The following is a 16280-nucleotide window of genomic DNA, read 5'->3' on the forward strand; positions in this document are numbered from 1 at the left end:
CACACAGGAAATTGAAACCTTTAAAACATTTGGTGCTATTCTGCAATAATCTACGAATGGAAAGAACTTGACTTCTGGGGCCCTGGAGTGAGTCCCACCCGTCTCTTAACGCTGAGGCGTGGTGGCAACAAATCTTTAATGGAAGAGACATGAAACTGGTACTGCCTTTAACACACTTTCTGGCGATAATCGAAAATCGGCTGCTAGTCCCAAGTGTACTTGGACCGATGTGAAGGCACAGAAAAGTCTTTCGAAGTATGAGACTACGAGAAAGTTTAAACACACAGAACAAAAGGAGAGAGTTGGACTTGGTAAAGAGAAAGATTGTAAAGTGAGGTAATGAGCTGTAAAGATGTTTATTTTAAAGGTTTGTATGTAAACCAATAAAATTATTTTTTTAAAAAATATTTAAAGATTTTGGCTGCTTATGTCGAGATTTTTCAATGGAAGAAGGGGCGCTGTGAAAGCAATACTGTATCCGTGAGGGAGATGTGGAGAACCCTACCACTGATCTCCTGCCTAAAGTCTCCTCCCAAGTGTCCAGGGGAAGACAGACGCTTCCTGATCCCAACCCTGGAGTTTGTGTATTGCAGGAGAATCACCTGGGAGGAGACGGGGTCCAGGGTGTTGAGGAGATTCCATACGATGAGACATAGTATTTTTCCTCTGACAGCAAAATTCTTAACACTGGACCTAAAGAAGTTATGGCTTATTGTCATTTTAATGTCTCTAAACCTGACATGATGTCTATGGATGTGAACCCTAAGGTTTGAAAATCAGAACAAACTATACCGAAAGAAAGATCCTTTTTGGTATCCCAGACTAAACACTTTTCTCAAACCCAACGGTCCAATGTAAAGGATTATGGAAATGGTGTCTTCAATAAACCATCTTCCTCTGTAATAGCTAAATTCTCATATCCCCTCTGCTAAAAGCTTAAGGGAATTAAATCTACCCTTATAAATTATGTAGGAGTTTGAGAAACCTAACCTTAGTGGAAGAAACTACAAGACCCAGAATCCTAGAGGTACTGAGACGAGGAAGAGGGATGGAGAGGCATGCAGATGTAGTAAGGCAATTAAGCCTAGCAGCCATTGCAGTAGTCAGGCAATTAAGGCTAATAGTTCACACATGAAGCTTATCAATGAACTGCGAGGCATAAAAGGCCACATCAGGAAAGGAGGAGTAGGATAGAGGGCGCTAGAGGGCCATCCAAGATGGTGGCTTCCTAGAGAGCTCTGCGTAGCTCCCAATTAATCCTGCTACATTGTCGTTCCTGTGGTGCCAATCTTATATACTAATATCGCCAAAACTCTGCGCGAAACACAGCGGCACAGTCTGAGCCCAGTATTCCAACAGACGGCTGAAATTTCACACATCTGAGGCCCTGTGGTCGAAGACCCGCCCGCCCTGCCTTGATCGGCACCACAGACAGCCGGAGCAGGAGAAGCCCTGCAGCAACACAGACCGCCGCCGAGAGAGAGCGGCGGGCGAGAGCGGGAGAAGGCCCGATGAAGGCCCTGGGCCGCAGCGAAGAAGATCTGCCCGTGTGACACACAAAGCCAGCAGTGAGCGCGGGAACACTCTCCGGCTCAGTCAGCGCTGCCCCCCCATCCAAGGGGAAAATCACTGCCGAAAAAAGACACTCGCAAAACGCTGCCCGCAACCCGCAGCCCGCAGCCTAACCGACAGCTGAGGGAGACATCCTCATTTGTTCTCACTCTACACGCATAGCCAACAGCGCGCACCAGGCTCTACAATCTCTTTCCTAACCACCAAATAATGGCGGCATAATTTAGCAACAAAATCCAGCAGCAAAACCCCAATTTGCAAGCCAAACCCCTGCACAGTCTGCAGAGGTTGTTCCCTACCCCGAAACAGCCCAACCAAACTATCAAACCCAGTCCCTCTGGAAGAGGGCAGAAAACTCCACCCCGGCTTGAGCACTGCAAACCACATGGCTCCAAAACCACGGCAAGAGCCGCCTAATGAATCTTAACCATTGTAGTCAGCCAAAAGCTCAGTGGTCCACCCTAAATCCTGCCGTAACTGCATGCTCCGAACGTCCCAGGACTGTGCCGACCAGCAACAGTATCCAGGCGTAATCCCCGGACCAGCCCTGAGTACAGATTAACCACAGCACGCAACCACCAGTGGCCAGTCCCCCGGCATAAGAGCCTGACCTCACTGAGAGATACCATCCCAATCAACTAGCAGCTGCAGACCAACGGAAGGCACTGCTTTGCTAACCATGGGGAAAACCGACAAGTCGCAAAAGAAACTAAATTTCAAAGCAAGCTCTTCCAGTAAAGCATCTAGCGCCATCAGTAGACCAGAGTCGCCCATACAAGAGACCCGCCCAACAGAGGAACAAACCCAGAACTTCGACATCAGGGAGATCCTGTTGGATCTGAAAGCAGGAATCGGAGGTCTGGGGAGCAAACTCGACACACTATTGTCAAAGGACGATCAACTCCAACACCGCTTAGACAAGCACGCCGACAGGCTAGACACAGTTGAACAACGTGTATCGGATCTAGATGACGGCGCAGCATCAATGACCTCCAGAGTGTCCTTCCTAGAGTCTCAAATGAAAACAGTATGCGCTAAAAATTAAGATTTGAAGGACGCTTTCGCAGAAACAATATCAGAATTATTGGAGTCGGAGAACAACAGCTTCGAACAAAAATGGAAGAACACGTGGAAAAGATCTGCAAGGAACTATTTGGAAAAGAATCTCTCTCCCAACTATTCTTTGTCCCCAACTCCAATCCAATCCCGGGTGCAAACCCACACCCGATTAAAGCAAGGCTGCTAAACTACAAAGACCGTGATACGATACTCAGAGCTGCCAGAGAAAAAGGCGACCTTCAATATGAGGGAGACCACATCCAATTCTTTCCAGACTTCTCACCAGCGGTCCAGGCACAAAGGTGATCGTATACGACTGTCAAACGCCGTCTACAAGACAATCAAATATTGTACTCAATGCTCTTCCCCGCAAAACCTTGAATACAACATGCAGGTAAAGCCCAATTTTTCAACTCACCAGAGGAAGCCAACGACTTCCTAGACTGAGCCAGCTCCAGTCCTGCCCCCAACAATGCAAGACCACAATGGGGAGACAGAGCGAGAAGAGATCTGCCATGAAACCCCCCTCGTGCAGCAAGTAAAGGCAAGACCGAACCACCACTACTCAAAATAACCACCACAGAACCAATATCCTACATCTTAAGGGAGGCCCTCTTGGAGGGCTATTAGCGGCCCGAGCGCAGCAATGTTGACTGTTTTGTTTAGAAGGGTAAGTTCACCGAGGGCCAGTTGGGGGTTGCCCACGCAGGGGAAGGAAGTTAGCTACATGAAGACGCCAATGACTGCTCACTTACACACCATCATGTCCACACTACAGAACTCCATCTCGACAAAGTCAAATGCCAACAGATCCTTACACACGCCCAGGTTCCAGCCAAAACCTACCGACCACGCCACGTCCACCTTCAAATATCCACCCATCTGCCAGTAACACTTTAAAATTGCCACCTGGAACATCCGAGGTGGCAACCAATCAGCAAAAACCAGGAGAATCCTCCAATACCTCCGGAGACACAAGATCAACGTAGCCATGCTACAAGAGACTCACTTCCTCCCAGCCTGGAAACAACACTGGGCCAATTCCTGGGGGTGCCACAGGTACTTCTCGTCCTATTCATCCTATGCAAGATGGGTTGCAATTATAATCGATAAGAGAGCCAATTTCAGCCTGATCGGCTCGAAAAAACACACAGAGGGAAGAGCCCTGCTGGTGAGAGCGATCCTAGCGAGGAAAGAAGTAGTCCTAGTAAACTCGTATGGCCAAATACTGACAGACCGAATAACTTCAACTGGGTCATGACACAGCTGGGAAGGGTCAACTCAGCGACCATCATCTGGGGGGCAGACCTCAACCCACCAATAGACCCCGGATCTGATAAATCCCATAACACATCCAACAAGCCATCCAAGGCATGCCTCCAGATCAAGGAAATCTGCCATGCATTCAATCTAACTGACACGTGGAGACTCTCCAACCGGGATGCAAGAGAGTACACCTTCCACTCAGCCGTCCACAACACCAGCTCGCGCTTAGACTACATTCTAGCATCAGCTCATAGCCCATTCAGCTGGGAAGCGAGTCAAATCCTCCCACGGACCTTTTCAGACCACTCAGTGGTGACGCTCGATCTCACGCTATCTGGCGCTGTAATACCTGGTCTCAATTGGAGATTCAAATCTGGATAACTAACCGACTCAGTGTTAGCAACAGAGCTGCGACAGGAAATCGCGACATTCTTAGAAATAAATCTGAACTCTGTGAGATCGGCTAGCACCATATGGGAAACACTAAAATGCTACATTCGGGGAGTATGCATGGCAAAAGAGAACGGAATGTTAAAACTGATTCACCGTGAACTGGCCGATAGTGAGCGACACCTGAAGGAGCTTGAGCTCGAGTGCACTACCTCCACTGATCCACGAGCCCAAGCCGATTTAACGGAAGAACTGCTAAAGTTTAAAGAAACGGCTGAGTGCAAACTGAAATTCTTGGGGCACAGACACCAGATCTGTCAATACGGAGAGGGTAAAAAACCAGGCGCACTGTTGGCCCGCATATTAACAATTGACAAAAAACCAACCCACGTGGAACGCATCAAAGATACACACAGAGCCCTAGTCTACACGGAAGAAGAAATAGTTAACATGTTCTGTGACTTCTACCAAGACTTGTACAGTTCCAGAGGTAGCATAGACCCCGAGTCACTGCAAGACTTCCTTGATGACACCGAACTGTACTGGGTAGCCAATGAGCTACGTGAACCTCTAAATGCACCCATAACACTGGAAGAAATTCTAGAAGCAATCAAGCATCTCCTGAACACAAAAGCACCTGGCCCCGACGGGCTTAAAGGGGAATTTTATAAAGCGTTTGCGGCCACTATAGCCCCCCTGTTGCTTCAAGTCTATGAAGAATCTGTAGATCAAGGAAGCCTCCCACCCACACTGCGCGAAGCCAACGTGATAGTACTACACAAAGACGGTAAACCTCCAGAAGACTGTGCATCATATCGACCGATCTCTTTTATCAACCTAGACAACAAGATCTTAGCCAAAATTCTAGTGTCACGCTTACTCCCCCTCATGACAGCACTATTACTCGGCGATCAAGCCGAATTTATCCCAGGGCGCAGCAGGCCCTACGGCATCAGGTGGTTATTCGGCGTTGTAGAAGCCCTTGATCCAACACAACAAGCAATAGCTGTATTACTTGAGAAGGCGTTCGATTCTGTTGAATGGCCCTACATCTTCACAACACTAAGACAAATGGGACTAGGGAACTTCTTCATCAAACTGTTATCGCTGCTATACAGTGGCCCACAATCCTACATTACCCTACGGAACACCAGATACTCAAGCATTAAACTAGAATGCGGAACTAGGCAAGACTGCCCCCTCTCAGCTCTCATCTTTGCCTTAGCGATGGAACCCCTAGCCTCGAGACTAAGATCCCACCAGCTGCACAGAGGTCTTACGCTAGGACCCCATAGACTAGTGGTCTCCCTCCATGCCGACTATGTCATGCTATTTGTCAGCGACCCCCAAACTAATCTCAAACCAATAATGCGGTAAGTGATTAAGTTTGGTCATATGTCTGGCCTTAAAACCAATCAATCGAAATCAGTAATATTTCCTCTGACTCCGAACACCACTAAGTTCACGGACGATCACAGCTTTAAGTGGGAAAACACAAAGGTCCGGTACCTAGGTATCTATATGTCCCTCAGTCATAATGACATATATAAAGACAATTATGAGACAAAACTAAGCTCCCTGCAAGAACGAGTTCATAGATGGAAGTCACTCCCTCTAACACTGTGGGGTAGAACCTCATTGACCAAAATGGTTATTCTTCCCAAGCTCCTTTATTTATTCACAAATCTACCACTGCTTCCGAAATCCTTTTTCCAAAAAGTGAAGTCTCATTCTGGAACTACTGTGGGCGGGGAAACCAGCACGGGTAGCATATACAACATTACCATTACCAACCTCAGGAGGCAGCCTTGCGCTCCCAGATACAGAAAAATACTATTGGGCAGCCCAAGCACAATTTCTAAGTTTATGGTACACGATAGACTTCATCCGCCCACATATACAGGTAGAACGAGCCCTTGCATCCCCCAACTTGCTAAGAGCTGTCATCATCAGTAACATCCCAGTGTCACACAATACGTTGAACACAGTCTTATCTACCTATGCAATCTGGAAAAAGATTGCACGCAAGTACGAGGTGAACATAAGATTCTCTCCCCTACTGCCCATCAAATTTATTCCTGGTATCCCCCTCACAACCGAAAAAGTTTTTTTTGTATGGTTAGACAAAGTTAACATCCACTCCATCGGAGACCTCTTCCCGGAGGGCACTTTTGTAACTCCACAAATGGCTAAAGACAGAGGAGGCACCACCTCGACATATTCTTCTATTTTAGGCTATGCTACAACCCTACAAGCCCTGTTCCCATCGTTTCCCAAACAGCCACCAACATGGGACCTACTACATTACTTAATACAGGCTAAAGGCGAGGGGAAACTAGTGTCACTGATATATAGGTCCCTGCTAACCGACACAGTAAAAATCAATCCCCGGATAAAGTCAAAATGGGAAATAGCCATCTAGGAAACAATACTCGAAGAAGATTGGGCCTACATCCTCCATCAAACTCAAAAAGTTACTTTAAACACCCGCCTTAAACAAATCCACTTCAACTTCGTGCACCAAACCTATTACACCCCAGTCAGAAAACAAAGACACCATCCAGAGCCGTCGGCACAATGTGAAAGATGTAACACCGCAAATGCAGATTTTCTCCACCTCGCCTGGAACTGCCCCGAGATGCACAGATTCTGGAACAAGGTCATACAGACAACAACCGACATATTAGGAGAAGAGATGACCCCACTCCCGCTAGTAGCCCTCCTCGGGTTGACAAAGTATCTACAGCCCGCAACACGTAAACTAGCAGCCCTTCTCATGGCGCTAGCACGAAGGATGATTGCCATGGCATGGGGCCGCGGCCCTGTACCCACACTCGAAGCCTGGAAAAAAGGCATTTTGTACTGTCAAGACATGGACACTGAATTTATAAGGACACTACCACTGCATGCACACCCCCCCCACATCTGGGGGGCCATACATTGCATATCTGCTAAACAGCGCCGAAACCTCAGATTCGGAAACTCAAGACACATAAATGCAGTGGGAGGATCAGTAGTACCCAGCAAAAGCACAGGTGGCAGACCAAAGTAGTGAGGACAAGCAAATATGAGCATGTCTATTGAGTCGGACGTCAGGGGTGGGAGGAAACTTGAGCAGTAATGTATGTAAGTCGAACTATCATGACGGCACCCGGTTGGTGCGAATGTGTTTGTTTGTATATGTAAATTCCAAAAATAAAGTAACTTAAAAAAAAGGAAAGGAGGAGTAGAAGGAGCTGGAACGAGAGCTGGAAGGCAGGTTGTAGCAGCAGTAGCATAGGAGAAGCACAAGGCTGACAAATTACAAGAAACGGGAAGAACAGAAGGGACATTGGAGCGTGGAGACAGCAGATTTCACCTGTAGGCTCTGAGAGAGTCCTGTTCTCCCAAACTCTTTATTGCAGGGGCTGTGCAACAGATGACGTGCAGGAGGCTGAGTTTTCCCCATGTGATCCTTGTTGCTGTGATTACAGAGCTGTGGAAGTGCAGGAGTCTATTGCCAGAAGCAGAAGGCAAGCCAAGGATCTCGGGAGAAAAAGGAACTCCCAAATGAAGTGGCTGGACCCGAGACACCTGTGCCGCAGAAGGTTTTTGGTCCCCAGTAAGCCAGAAGTAGTAGAAGAGGCAGAGGAAGCAGAGAAAGCAGTGTCTATGAAGCCGGTGAGTGAAGCACGCTGTTCAGATGCACTCTGTGAGCCTTGCCGTTAACTGTAGCCAGCTCCTAACTGACTTGCGTATTGTTAAATGCGAGTAAAAGTTGTTCGTTAGATCAGAAGTCTTACTAACAATGGAATTGTAGCACTCGCGTATCAAGTTAAAGATTATTACTCGCATGAGAAGCTGAAGTACTTCAAAACCATTGTTAATATATCTGAAGACTGTTGCTGTATAACGGAGTGATTGCATGTCCCTTATTAACAAAAGGGAACGCTTTTCAAACATTACCGAACACTGAACATTGACAATCTATGAGTTACAAGTTACAGAAAGTGAAAACTACATCAAAAGGCGGTAGCGTGTGCCTAATTATAATTCCCAAAGGAAGTCAGGATGTCATCCTATACCGTTACATGGGAATATAATTCATTATTCAACTTTAAACTTTCAAATCTACTTGAAAGAGAAGTTGTGTGTGCCTAATTGTGTTTTCACTTGAGAGACTGAATTCTATATTATATCCAGAAGTGACAATTATTCTATTTTAAAGAAGTATTAAGTCTAAAGCCTTAAATGGAAGAACACGCATTACCCAGGCCAATAGGCAACTCCTTTTCATATTGAAACCAGTCTTGCCAAGAGTTAAAGAATCATCCAACTACACTGTGACATTGTTAACAGTCAAGTGGCATAAGAAACAAGCAGATTATCGTTACCGTAAACTGAGAGAGTGGTACATAAGCGTCTGGGTAATTACTTGGGGGCTGCTAACTGGCGGAAAGGTTGGAGCAAAGCTAGGGGAGGGAACCCAAATGCTTGTGAAGAATACTTTAAACTTGTGGTGTGAAAGACTGGGCAGAAACAGGTTGGTCTTGTGGTAGTTGGACAGACTGAAGAGGCAACAAGGCCTTTCAAGAAAGCCATTTAAAGCAAGTGTCTTGCCTACCTGAAGAGGTTGAAGTGTCTTGTCAAAATCCACCTAATAATTTAACAGTACTGAGCAGTAGTAGTTATACTTGAACTGCGGTAATACATTGTCAGCAGATGTCACATTGAAGTGGTTGGAAGCAGTAACATACTGTGAGACAAAGGTGACTGTTCTCATAGTATCAACAGTAGAAGTTTGGTTGTTGGAAATAGAAGCAGCAGCACAGTGAAAGCATCCTGACAAATATACCAAATGTAAAGTTGAAACTGAAAAAGTCCTAAAGAATTGTGTATTATTGACATTGAGGAATATTACACCTTCTTTTGATCTCTGGCAAATGATCTTGAAGAAGAGAAAATGTATCATCATAACCAGGATTACCATTGATGCTATTTCTTTTCTGGAAGTTGGAAGAGGGGATCTTTTCATCCAGGAACAAAAGTTCTTAACAGTGGATTTTTGTTTGTTGAACCTTTCTGTTGACTTTGCACTTACATGATCTGGTTCAAAACCTTTCTTTTTCTTTTGATGAACATTTTGGAAATTTGACTTTGAAACCTTGGGATGGGACCTTACCCAGGTTAGGAGAAAGTCACTCAGACAGTGCATTAATTTTGTTTATTTTATTCTGTTGGTAAATAATTTCCTTTGTATGTTTGTTGTTTAGTGTGAGGGCCAGTTTACCCATCCTAGAGAATGTTCCCTTATCATCTAGACTAGGCAGGGAATTCCTCTGTAGAGAGGGAAAGGGAGATATTTTCTTTATATCATTTATTTAATAAAATGGCATATTTTGAGAAATCTACAAGCAGTTGTCCGCCTCACATCACTGACCCCTCACAGAGAACGTGAAGAGGAGCAACTTGTTTTACAGTTAAAAGGATTTCAGATGTTTATCTCACTATATTACGACACTGATTCACAGCTGTTCACCTTTCTCCACGCTCAAGCTTTATGGACCATCAGTTGACAAGTATATATTGAGGAAATTAGTTAAGTGTTTATACTGTATCCAACATACCCATAGCTTCGTTTCTGCCTGTGGTGTTAAAGACTATAAGCTGTGAATAGATTTCTGGTGGTCCCTGGATATCCTTAAAGGACAAAGGAAAAGAGTATTCATCTTGTGCAAATGTGTGATTTAAGGTGTTGTTAAAAGCATAGAAGTCGATCAACCTGAAGTGTCTTAATTACTTTGTTTAAGCAGCAATTTTTCTCCCTTTTGTCTTAAAACATGCTTGACAATTTGTTAATTCTTATTTTATTTTAGTCTTTTAACACTTTGCACATGATGTACCATGAAGCCACGGCATGCCACGTCACCGGAGACCTAGTGGAACTTTTGTCAATTTTCCTTTCTGTTCTGAAGTCAACACGACCGTATCTCCAGAGAAAAGGTATTATTTGTACTTTTTCATTGAATGACCTTTTGTGATGCACAATTGTAGAGTTGTATTTACAAGATATATGTTGTTGACTGTGGTAAAATGGACAGAAAGACATGTTAGGGTTTGAATGCCTATCCTGACCCTACTGCTAATGGTGGTTCCCTATGCTCAGAAAATAATAAAGAAGGTGCTTGTCGAGATGTCTTCAAAGTAACAATTGTCATTTGTCCTAAATCTACTCTCCCCTTCACCCCCACCGCCCCGGCACTCCTCCCTCTCCCTGCACTTGCGCGATCTGAATGACACAAGGCCCAGTAAGATCTTTGTTTTGTCCTCCTTCTGTCTTCCCTTCCTTGTCTTGTCGCGCCTAGAAACACTTGTGTACAGGCACGTTATAAATAACTTATGATATCCTATTGCCTTCCCTACCACTTAAAATAATGGAACACAAATCAGCCTATGGTAGTGCTCTACTTTCCTCTTGGGATGGCTGGCGCTTGAGCCCCCACCCCTTTTAGTAGTTCTTGTCATCTTCATGTTTTGGGTTCAGTCTGGGTTCCTGAAGATAGCCCCAACCAAAAAGTCTCAGTTTCTTTCTCAAACTCAAGAATCTTTTCCTGTAGGTGATAGTCATTCATATTCACTTCAAAATGCATACTTCTCTCAACCTCTCGTGGGGAACTGGCCCTTGCTGACCCTATGCGTATTATACTGGTCTCACCCCCTCCAGGGGTCCTGATTCTTACAGCCTCTCCTGGGCTGCTTGGCCTCATTGGCCTTATCTGAGTTCCAATGTCTCTGTCACCTATATGGCTTCTTCTTCACTCAGCCTCTGGTGGGCTATTTGGCCTTGCCAGCTATGTCCGAGTGACAGTGTCTCTAACCCATTCAGGGTTTCAGCCTCTCCTGGCCTGCTGGGCCTCGTTGGCCGTATGTAACTTGAAGAATCTCTAACCCCTTCAAGGGTCCCTCAGAGTCCAACCGCTCGCCTCTCCTTTCTCTGTGCTGGCCGCGTACTGGTGTATTAGCGGCAGATTTCGGGACAGGCGGGGGTGATGCTGGTGACTGCAGAGCTTGTATCCTCCCACTCGTCGGCTCTTTGTTGGTGCTTCGATCCCTGGGCCACGGGGAACAACCAGTCTGGACCCCTGCTCGAAGAGCTGTGCCTGTTAAAGCCTTCCTAAGTGTCCTTGGGCTAATCAGTGGACTGACCAGCTCTCTGCTGGAATTGTTGTTGCTGTTTTGAGCAGAGCCATGGAACTTTGCAGATCTTCAGCTTGTGCCACAAGTCGCCTGCTCCTGCATCTTCAGACGTCTCACACCAAAGGAAACTGTGTTCGCTGCTGGAAGATCACTTATCGCCGCATGATAGTGATGATCTAGTTCTAACCTTTCTTCGTGTCCTAGGGGTGTCCCGTGGCAATCTCTTAGGGCTTTCTACATGCCTGTTGCTGCTCCCCACCCATCCTGTCGTCCATACGTTTACAAGGGCTTTCAAGTCCAGACCCTAACTCACTTTTACCTGACCTTTGGTGGTAGAACCTGGGTCAAGGATCACTCTGTAGGACTTACCTAGTATGTTGCGATTGGGCTGAGTACTTAAAACGTATCTAACTTTTGGTCTCTAATCATAATAATAATAATAATTTAGCATTTATATAGCGCTACGAACCCTCAGGTATCTGAGCGCTGCTTATTATTACCCACGGTGTGTGGTTCTCATTAATCGACCTCGGAAGGATGAAAGGCTGAGTTTGGCCCTGCCGGGATTCAAACCTGCATCAGCAGGGTCTGCACAGATGTCAAAGCAAGCGCTCTACTCGCTGTGCTATCAGACCAGCTCCATAACCACTTGCACTGCAAATCTTTATATAAAACTACCTGAAAAATATCTACTTTGGAACTGGTGACTTTTGGGCACCAGGCCCCAAACCATCTTAGGGTATTACTTTATAAGAGCTAGGGGATCTGGAGTTCTTTCTATTTCTGTGCATGTGAATGCTCACCTGTTTTTCACTGGTATATGAATAAAATGGTATTCTGTTTCTCCTAAAGGTGAATGTATATCTGTTTTATAAGGATTTTGTGTGACAATATTTGACTAGAGGTTTTATCTGCTTAGTGTGTAATTTAAAGGCCTAATCTTGTCATGCTTGCCTATCTGACTGGAATTACTGTTGTTGCTCTGTGTGAACTGATTGTAACCACTCAAACACCATTCCAGAGACTAAGCCTTGCTGCGCTGCTATCTTAACTTGATTTGGTTTGGGTAACCTCTCACTGTCTTCCCTCTTCACCATAATAGGGTGGCCTCCCAAAATACTCCCACAGGGCTGAATTTGGAATTTCATCTTAACAAATATCTACATGTACGGATTTGGCCCCCACACCGCTATTCCTCCATCAGAAGGAACACTTACCAATACAAAATGTTGCCCTTTGGGCTCACCTCGGCCTACAAGGTCTTCACAAAGCTGATGTCTGCGGTAGCTGGATACCTACATCTCAAGGGCATACATTTGTAACCATATTTAGAAGACTGTCCGGTCAGTGCAGTCTTCCCGGACCAGGAAATATGTCATCTTCAGCTCCTGCTGAACATTATGTTCAACTTGGGTATGTCTGTCAACGGCAAGAAGTCAACTCTGGTCCCATACAATGTCTAGAATCCATGTGTTTCTAGTGCGACACATGGACAGGCAAAGTGTGTCTAACTCGGGAATGACAGATGTTTTAACCACAGTACATCTCTTCTCTACACACACCTATACCCCGGCTTGGTGGTTCCAGCGCCATTCAGTTCAACCTGACAAATTAGTTAGAGCATATGAGGGAACCTCAGGACAAATATTTTTCATATTGGATCATAGAAGATCTCCTATTGTTGGCCAAAAATCTGAATCTCCTGCTGGGCACTCCCTTTTGGATCCTCTGCACCAGCTGGCAATGCTGACAGAATGCACTTTCAGAATGAGAAGCCACCTTGGGAGATATACAAATCCCTGATATTTTGCATCACCGGGAAGCGGCAGAGCATATAAACTTCCTGCAGCTATAGGCAGTATTTCTGGGCTTTCAAGCATTTTTGCCCGTTCTAAAGAGCTCTTCACTCATGATGCTCACAGACAAGATAGTGACCATGTTTCACCTGAACATGCAGGGAGTGATGAGTTCAGTGAAGCTGTGTGCTTTGGATATGCAGATTTGAGAGTGGGCTGTGTAGAACAAAATCCTTTTTCAGTTGGCCCATTTGGCAGGGTCGGGCGACGAGGAAGCTGATTCCCCAAGCAGGGTGTGGGGCTCCAACCATAAATGGGAGCTCCACTCGGAGGTCCTGAAAAAGATCTTTGCCAAGATCATCACCCCTCAGGTGGATCTCTTCTCTTCGTAAGTGAACCGCAAGTGTCATTTCTATTCTCCGTGTAAAAGGAGGGGAGAAAACTCTCTAAGGAATGCTATGTAGTTCCCATGGGACAACATCTCTGCTTACACCATTTCCCCTTTCCCACTATTTCCCAAGGTTCTTCAGAGGTTTCAGAGGGCCGCAAATTGCTGAATTCTCCTAATAGCGCATCATTGGCTGAGAATGCACTGGTTCTCATATCTCCTGCGTATGGCATCTGAATCACTTCTTCTCCTGTACCTTCTTGCTCTCTTCTCCTTCACCAACAACGGGGGTGGGGGGAGTGCTCCACCCCTCCCCACAACTGTTTTCCTCGGTGCTTGAACAACTTGTACGATCGGGAGATAATATGAGGATCCTAGCGGCATCCAGGAAAGCATCCACCAGGTCTCAGTATATAGGAAAATAAAATGGCTGACATTCATTCATTGGATGCTTAACAAGCCTGTGCATCACTTGTAAGCATAGGTTGACAATGTCTTGTCTTTCCTTTCCAGCATGGTACACTCAGATTTCCTTTGTTAGTACCTTCTTGCCGGCTCCTGGGGTCTCCCTGACTAATAATCAAAGGATTATTTATCTTTCCAATCCAGTCATAAAGCAGCACCTTCTAGGGTGCTTCCACATTTTTCCTCCTTTACGCAAACCCATTCCATCATGGGATTGTAGTTTTGAAGGTGTTAGCCCACACATCATTTGAATTTAGGCATTCAAATGAGTTATGGCTCGTCTCTTGGAAAACAGCTTTGTTATAGCAATACCATTAGCTCGTAGAATTAGTGGGTTGCAGGCCCTCTCCTCAGAAGAGCCGTACATTAACTTTTACAGAGACAAAGTGTTGCTTCGATTGCATCTTTCTTTTCTGCCCAGAGTGGTTTCAGAGTTTCACATCAACCCGGAAATCACTCTCTGTATTCTTTCCGGACCCCCAGACAGAGACTGAGAGAATTCTGCACTGTCTGTACGTTTGTAGAGCTTTGAACTTCTATATTGAGAGGACGAGACCTCAACGAGCGTCTGATAGGCTTTTCATCATGTTTGGTGGGGATCCCATTCCAGGCGTATAGGAAGCGAAGACCACTATAGCAAAGTGAATTCTGTCCTGCGTTACCAATTGCTATGATCCCTAGGGCAGAGTTTCTCCAACTAGATTGAATGCACGTTTGACAATGGCAAAAAGCACAGCATTGGCTTTCCGAAGACATGTTCCATTAGGAGGCAATTTGTAAAACGCCCACTTGGGCATCTCATACAGCCTTCTGCAGACAATACTTGCTTGATCTGTCCCTGCTGCGGGTAACCACCATAAGTATGGCGGAATGGGGGATTTGGACTAGGGGTACAGTAGTCACTGGGTTGCGTAACCTTTCCTTTTTCTGCCAAAAGTGGTGTCGGAGTTTCACCTCCAATAAAAAAAATATATCTACCCTCTTTCAATGGATTGCATTCTCGCACTAATTCCTCCCATTGATGAATAGTTATCCAGCGTCAGTTGCTGGAGAAACCTTTCAACAGGGGACGTAGTGCTGCTCGATATGGTCGTTGAAGACTCCTGTGCCACTCGTTGACAACAGATGTGAAGTCAATCACTGTATTAAAGGAATGCACTACCTCACTTCCTTTTTTTCCGCACGCTCAGCAGACTACGCAGACAATGTGCTTCTTGTCTGGCAATGAACCCAAAGGCGATGAAGTAACCCTCAGCAAAACCGGCGCTCGGCAGACCGCTGTCAGAATTCCCAGCAAAGTTGATTCCAAAAATCTCAGAACACAATACCGAGGGACCTACTCCAGAGAAGCATCGGGAAGGACGTTGCCACAAGACTTCCGAGAAGCGTTCTAACTCCAAGTCGAAGAGCGAATCGCACCACTCCTCATTGTCGCACAAGAAGAAGCTCCAACGCAGACGCAATTCCGACTCGTCGGACGACAAGGGTAAGTAGTACCCAGCTTAACGGTACGTCTAAGGAGGCGTGGGAGGACTTCAAGAATCAAATGTTCAAAGTCTTTGAAAACTCCTCGGCTGGTATGGCTTCAGCAGGTGGATTCAGCTCTGACCGCGCCTGGACTGTCTGACATGAAGGCAGCCAACGGAGGTCAAACGCCCTCGAGCGAGACCCTAAAGGAGAAGCCAACTCATGTGGTGTTACCGTCGACAGCCCCCTCAGTCCAAGAAGCCCCTCAACTGGTGGAAGTCCTGCAAGATCGAAAATACGTGCCGGATTCTAGATACTTGTTTTTCGACTCGATGCAGCCAATTTTTGATATAGCGGGTGACCCGATTTTCGAGTTTGAGCCGATGAGGGTGTGTGGCCTTGAATCTGTTGCCAGATTTTATGGTGCACCAGGCTGGATTACTGCAACTGGCGGAGGGCCTCCAAATGCCCCAGTGGATTAGATAGGTCTCCAGATGTCAAATTCCAGCAGTTAAACCCCTATTTGCACCCAAACACCCAACACCCCAAGGCGGTCGAGAAGGTTGTTGTAGCCATAGGGCTCAACGAGGAAGCTGGTGTCACAGTACGACCATACTGACATCCTTGACTGTGGGCCGCTGGGTTTACTGTTCAATGCTGCCATAACTGACCCTTGATCCATGTCAACCGGCGGTTGACAT

At 46.0% G+C, this 16280-nt stretch overlaps 1 protein-coding gene across 1 annotated transcript in view; it reads left to right on the forward strand.

The window, feature by feature from the left end:
• USP34 (ubiquitin specific peptidase 34) overlaps nucleotides 1–16280 on the forward strand; it is a 3618222-nt gene that overhangs the window by 3316733 nt on the left and 285209 nt on the right. Inside the window, exon 70 of the mRNA XM_069608012.1 lies at nucleotides 10143–10269. Coding sequence (XP_069464113.1) covers nucleotides 10143–10269 — 127 coding nt within the window. The remainder of the gene's footprint in view (nucleotides 1–10142; nucleotides 10270–16280) is intronic.

Source organism: Ambystoma mexicanum, chromosome 4q (genome assembly GCF_040938575.1).
Source record: "Ambystoma mexicanum isolate Mex_15411 chromosome 4q, UKY_AmexF1_1, whole genome shotgun sequence".
NCBI classification, from domain to species: domain Eukaryota; kingdom Metazoa; phylum Chordata; class Amphibia; order Caudata; family Ambystomatidae; genus Ambystoma; species Ambystoma mexicanum.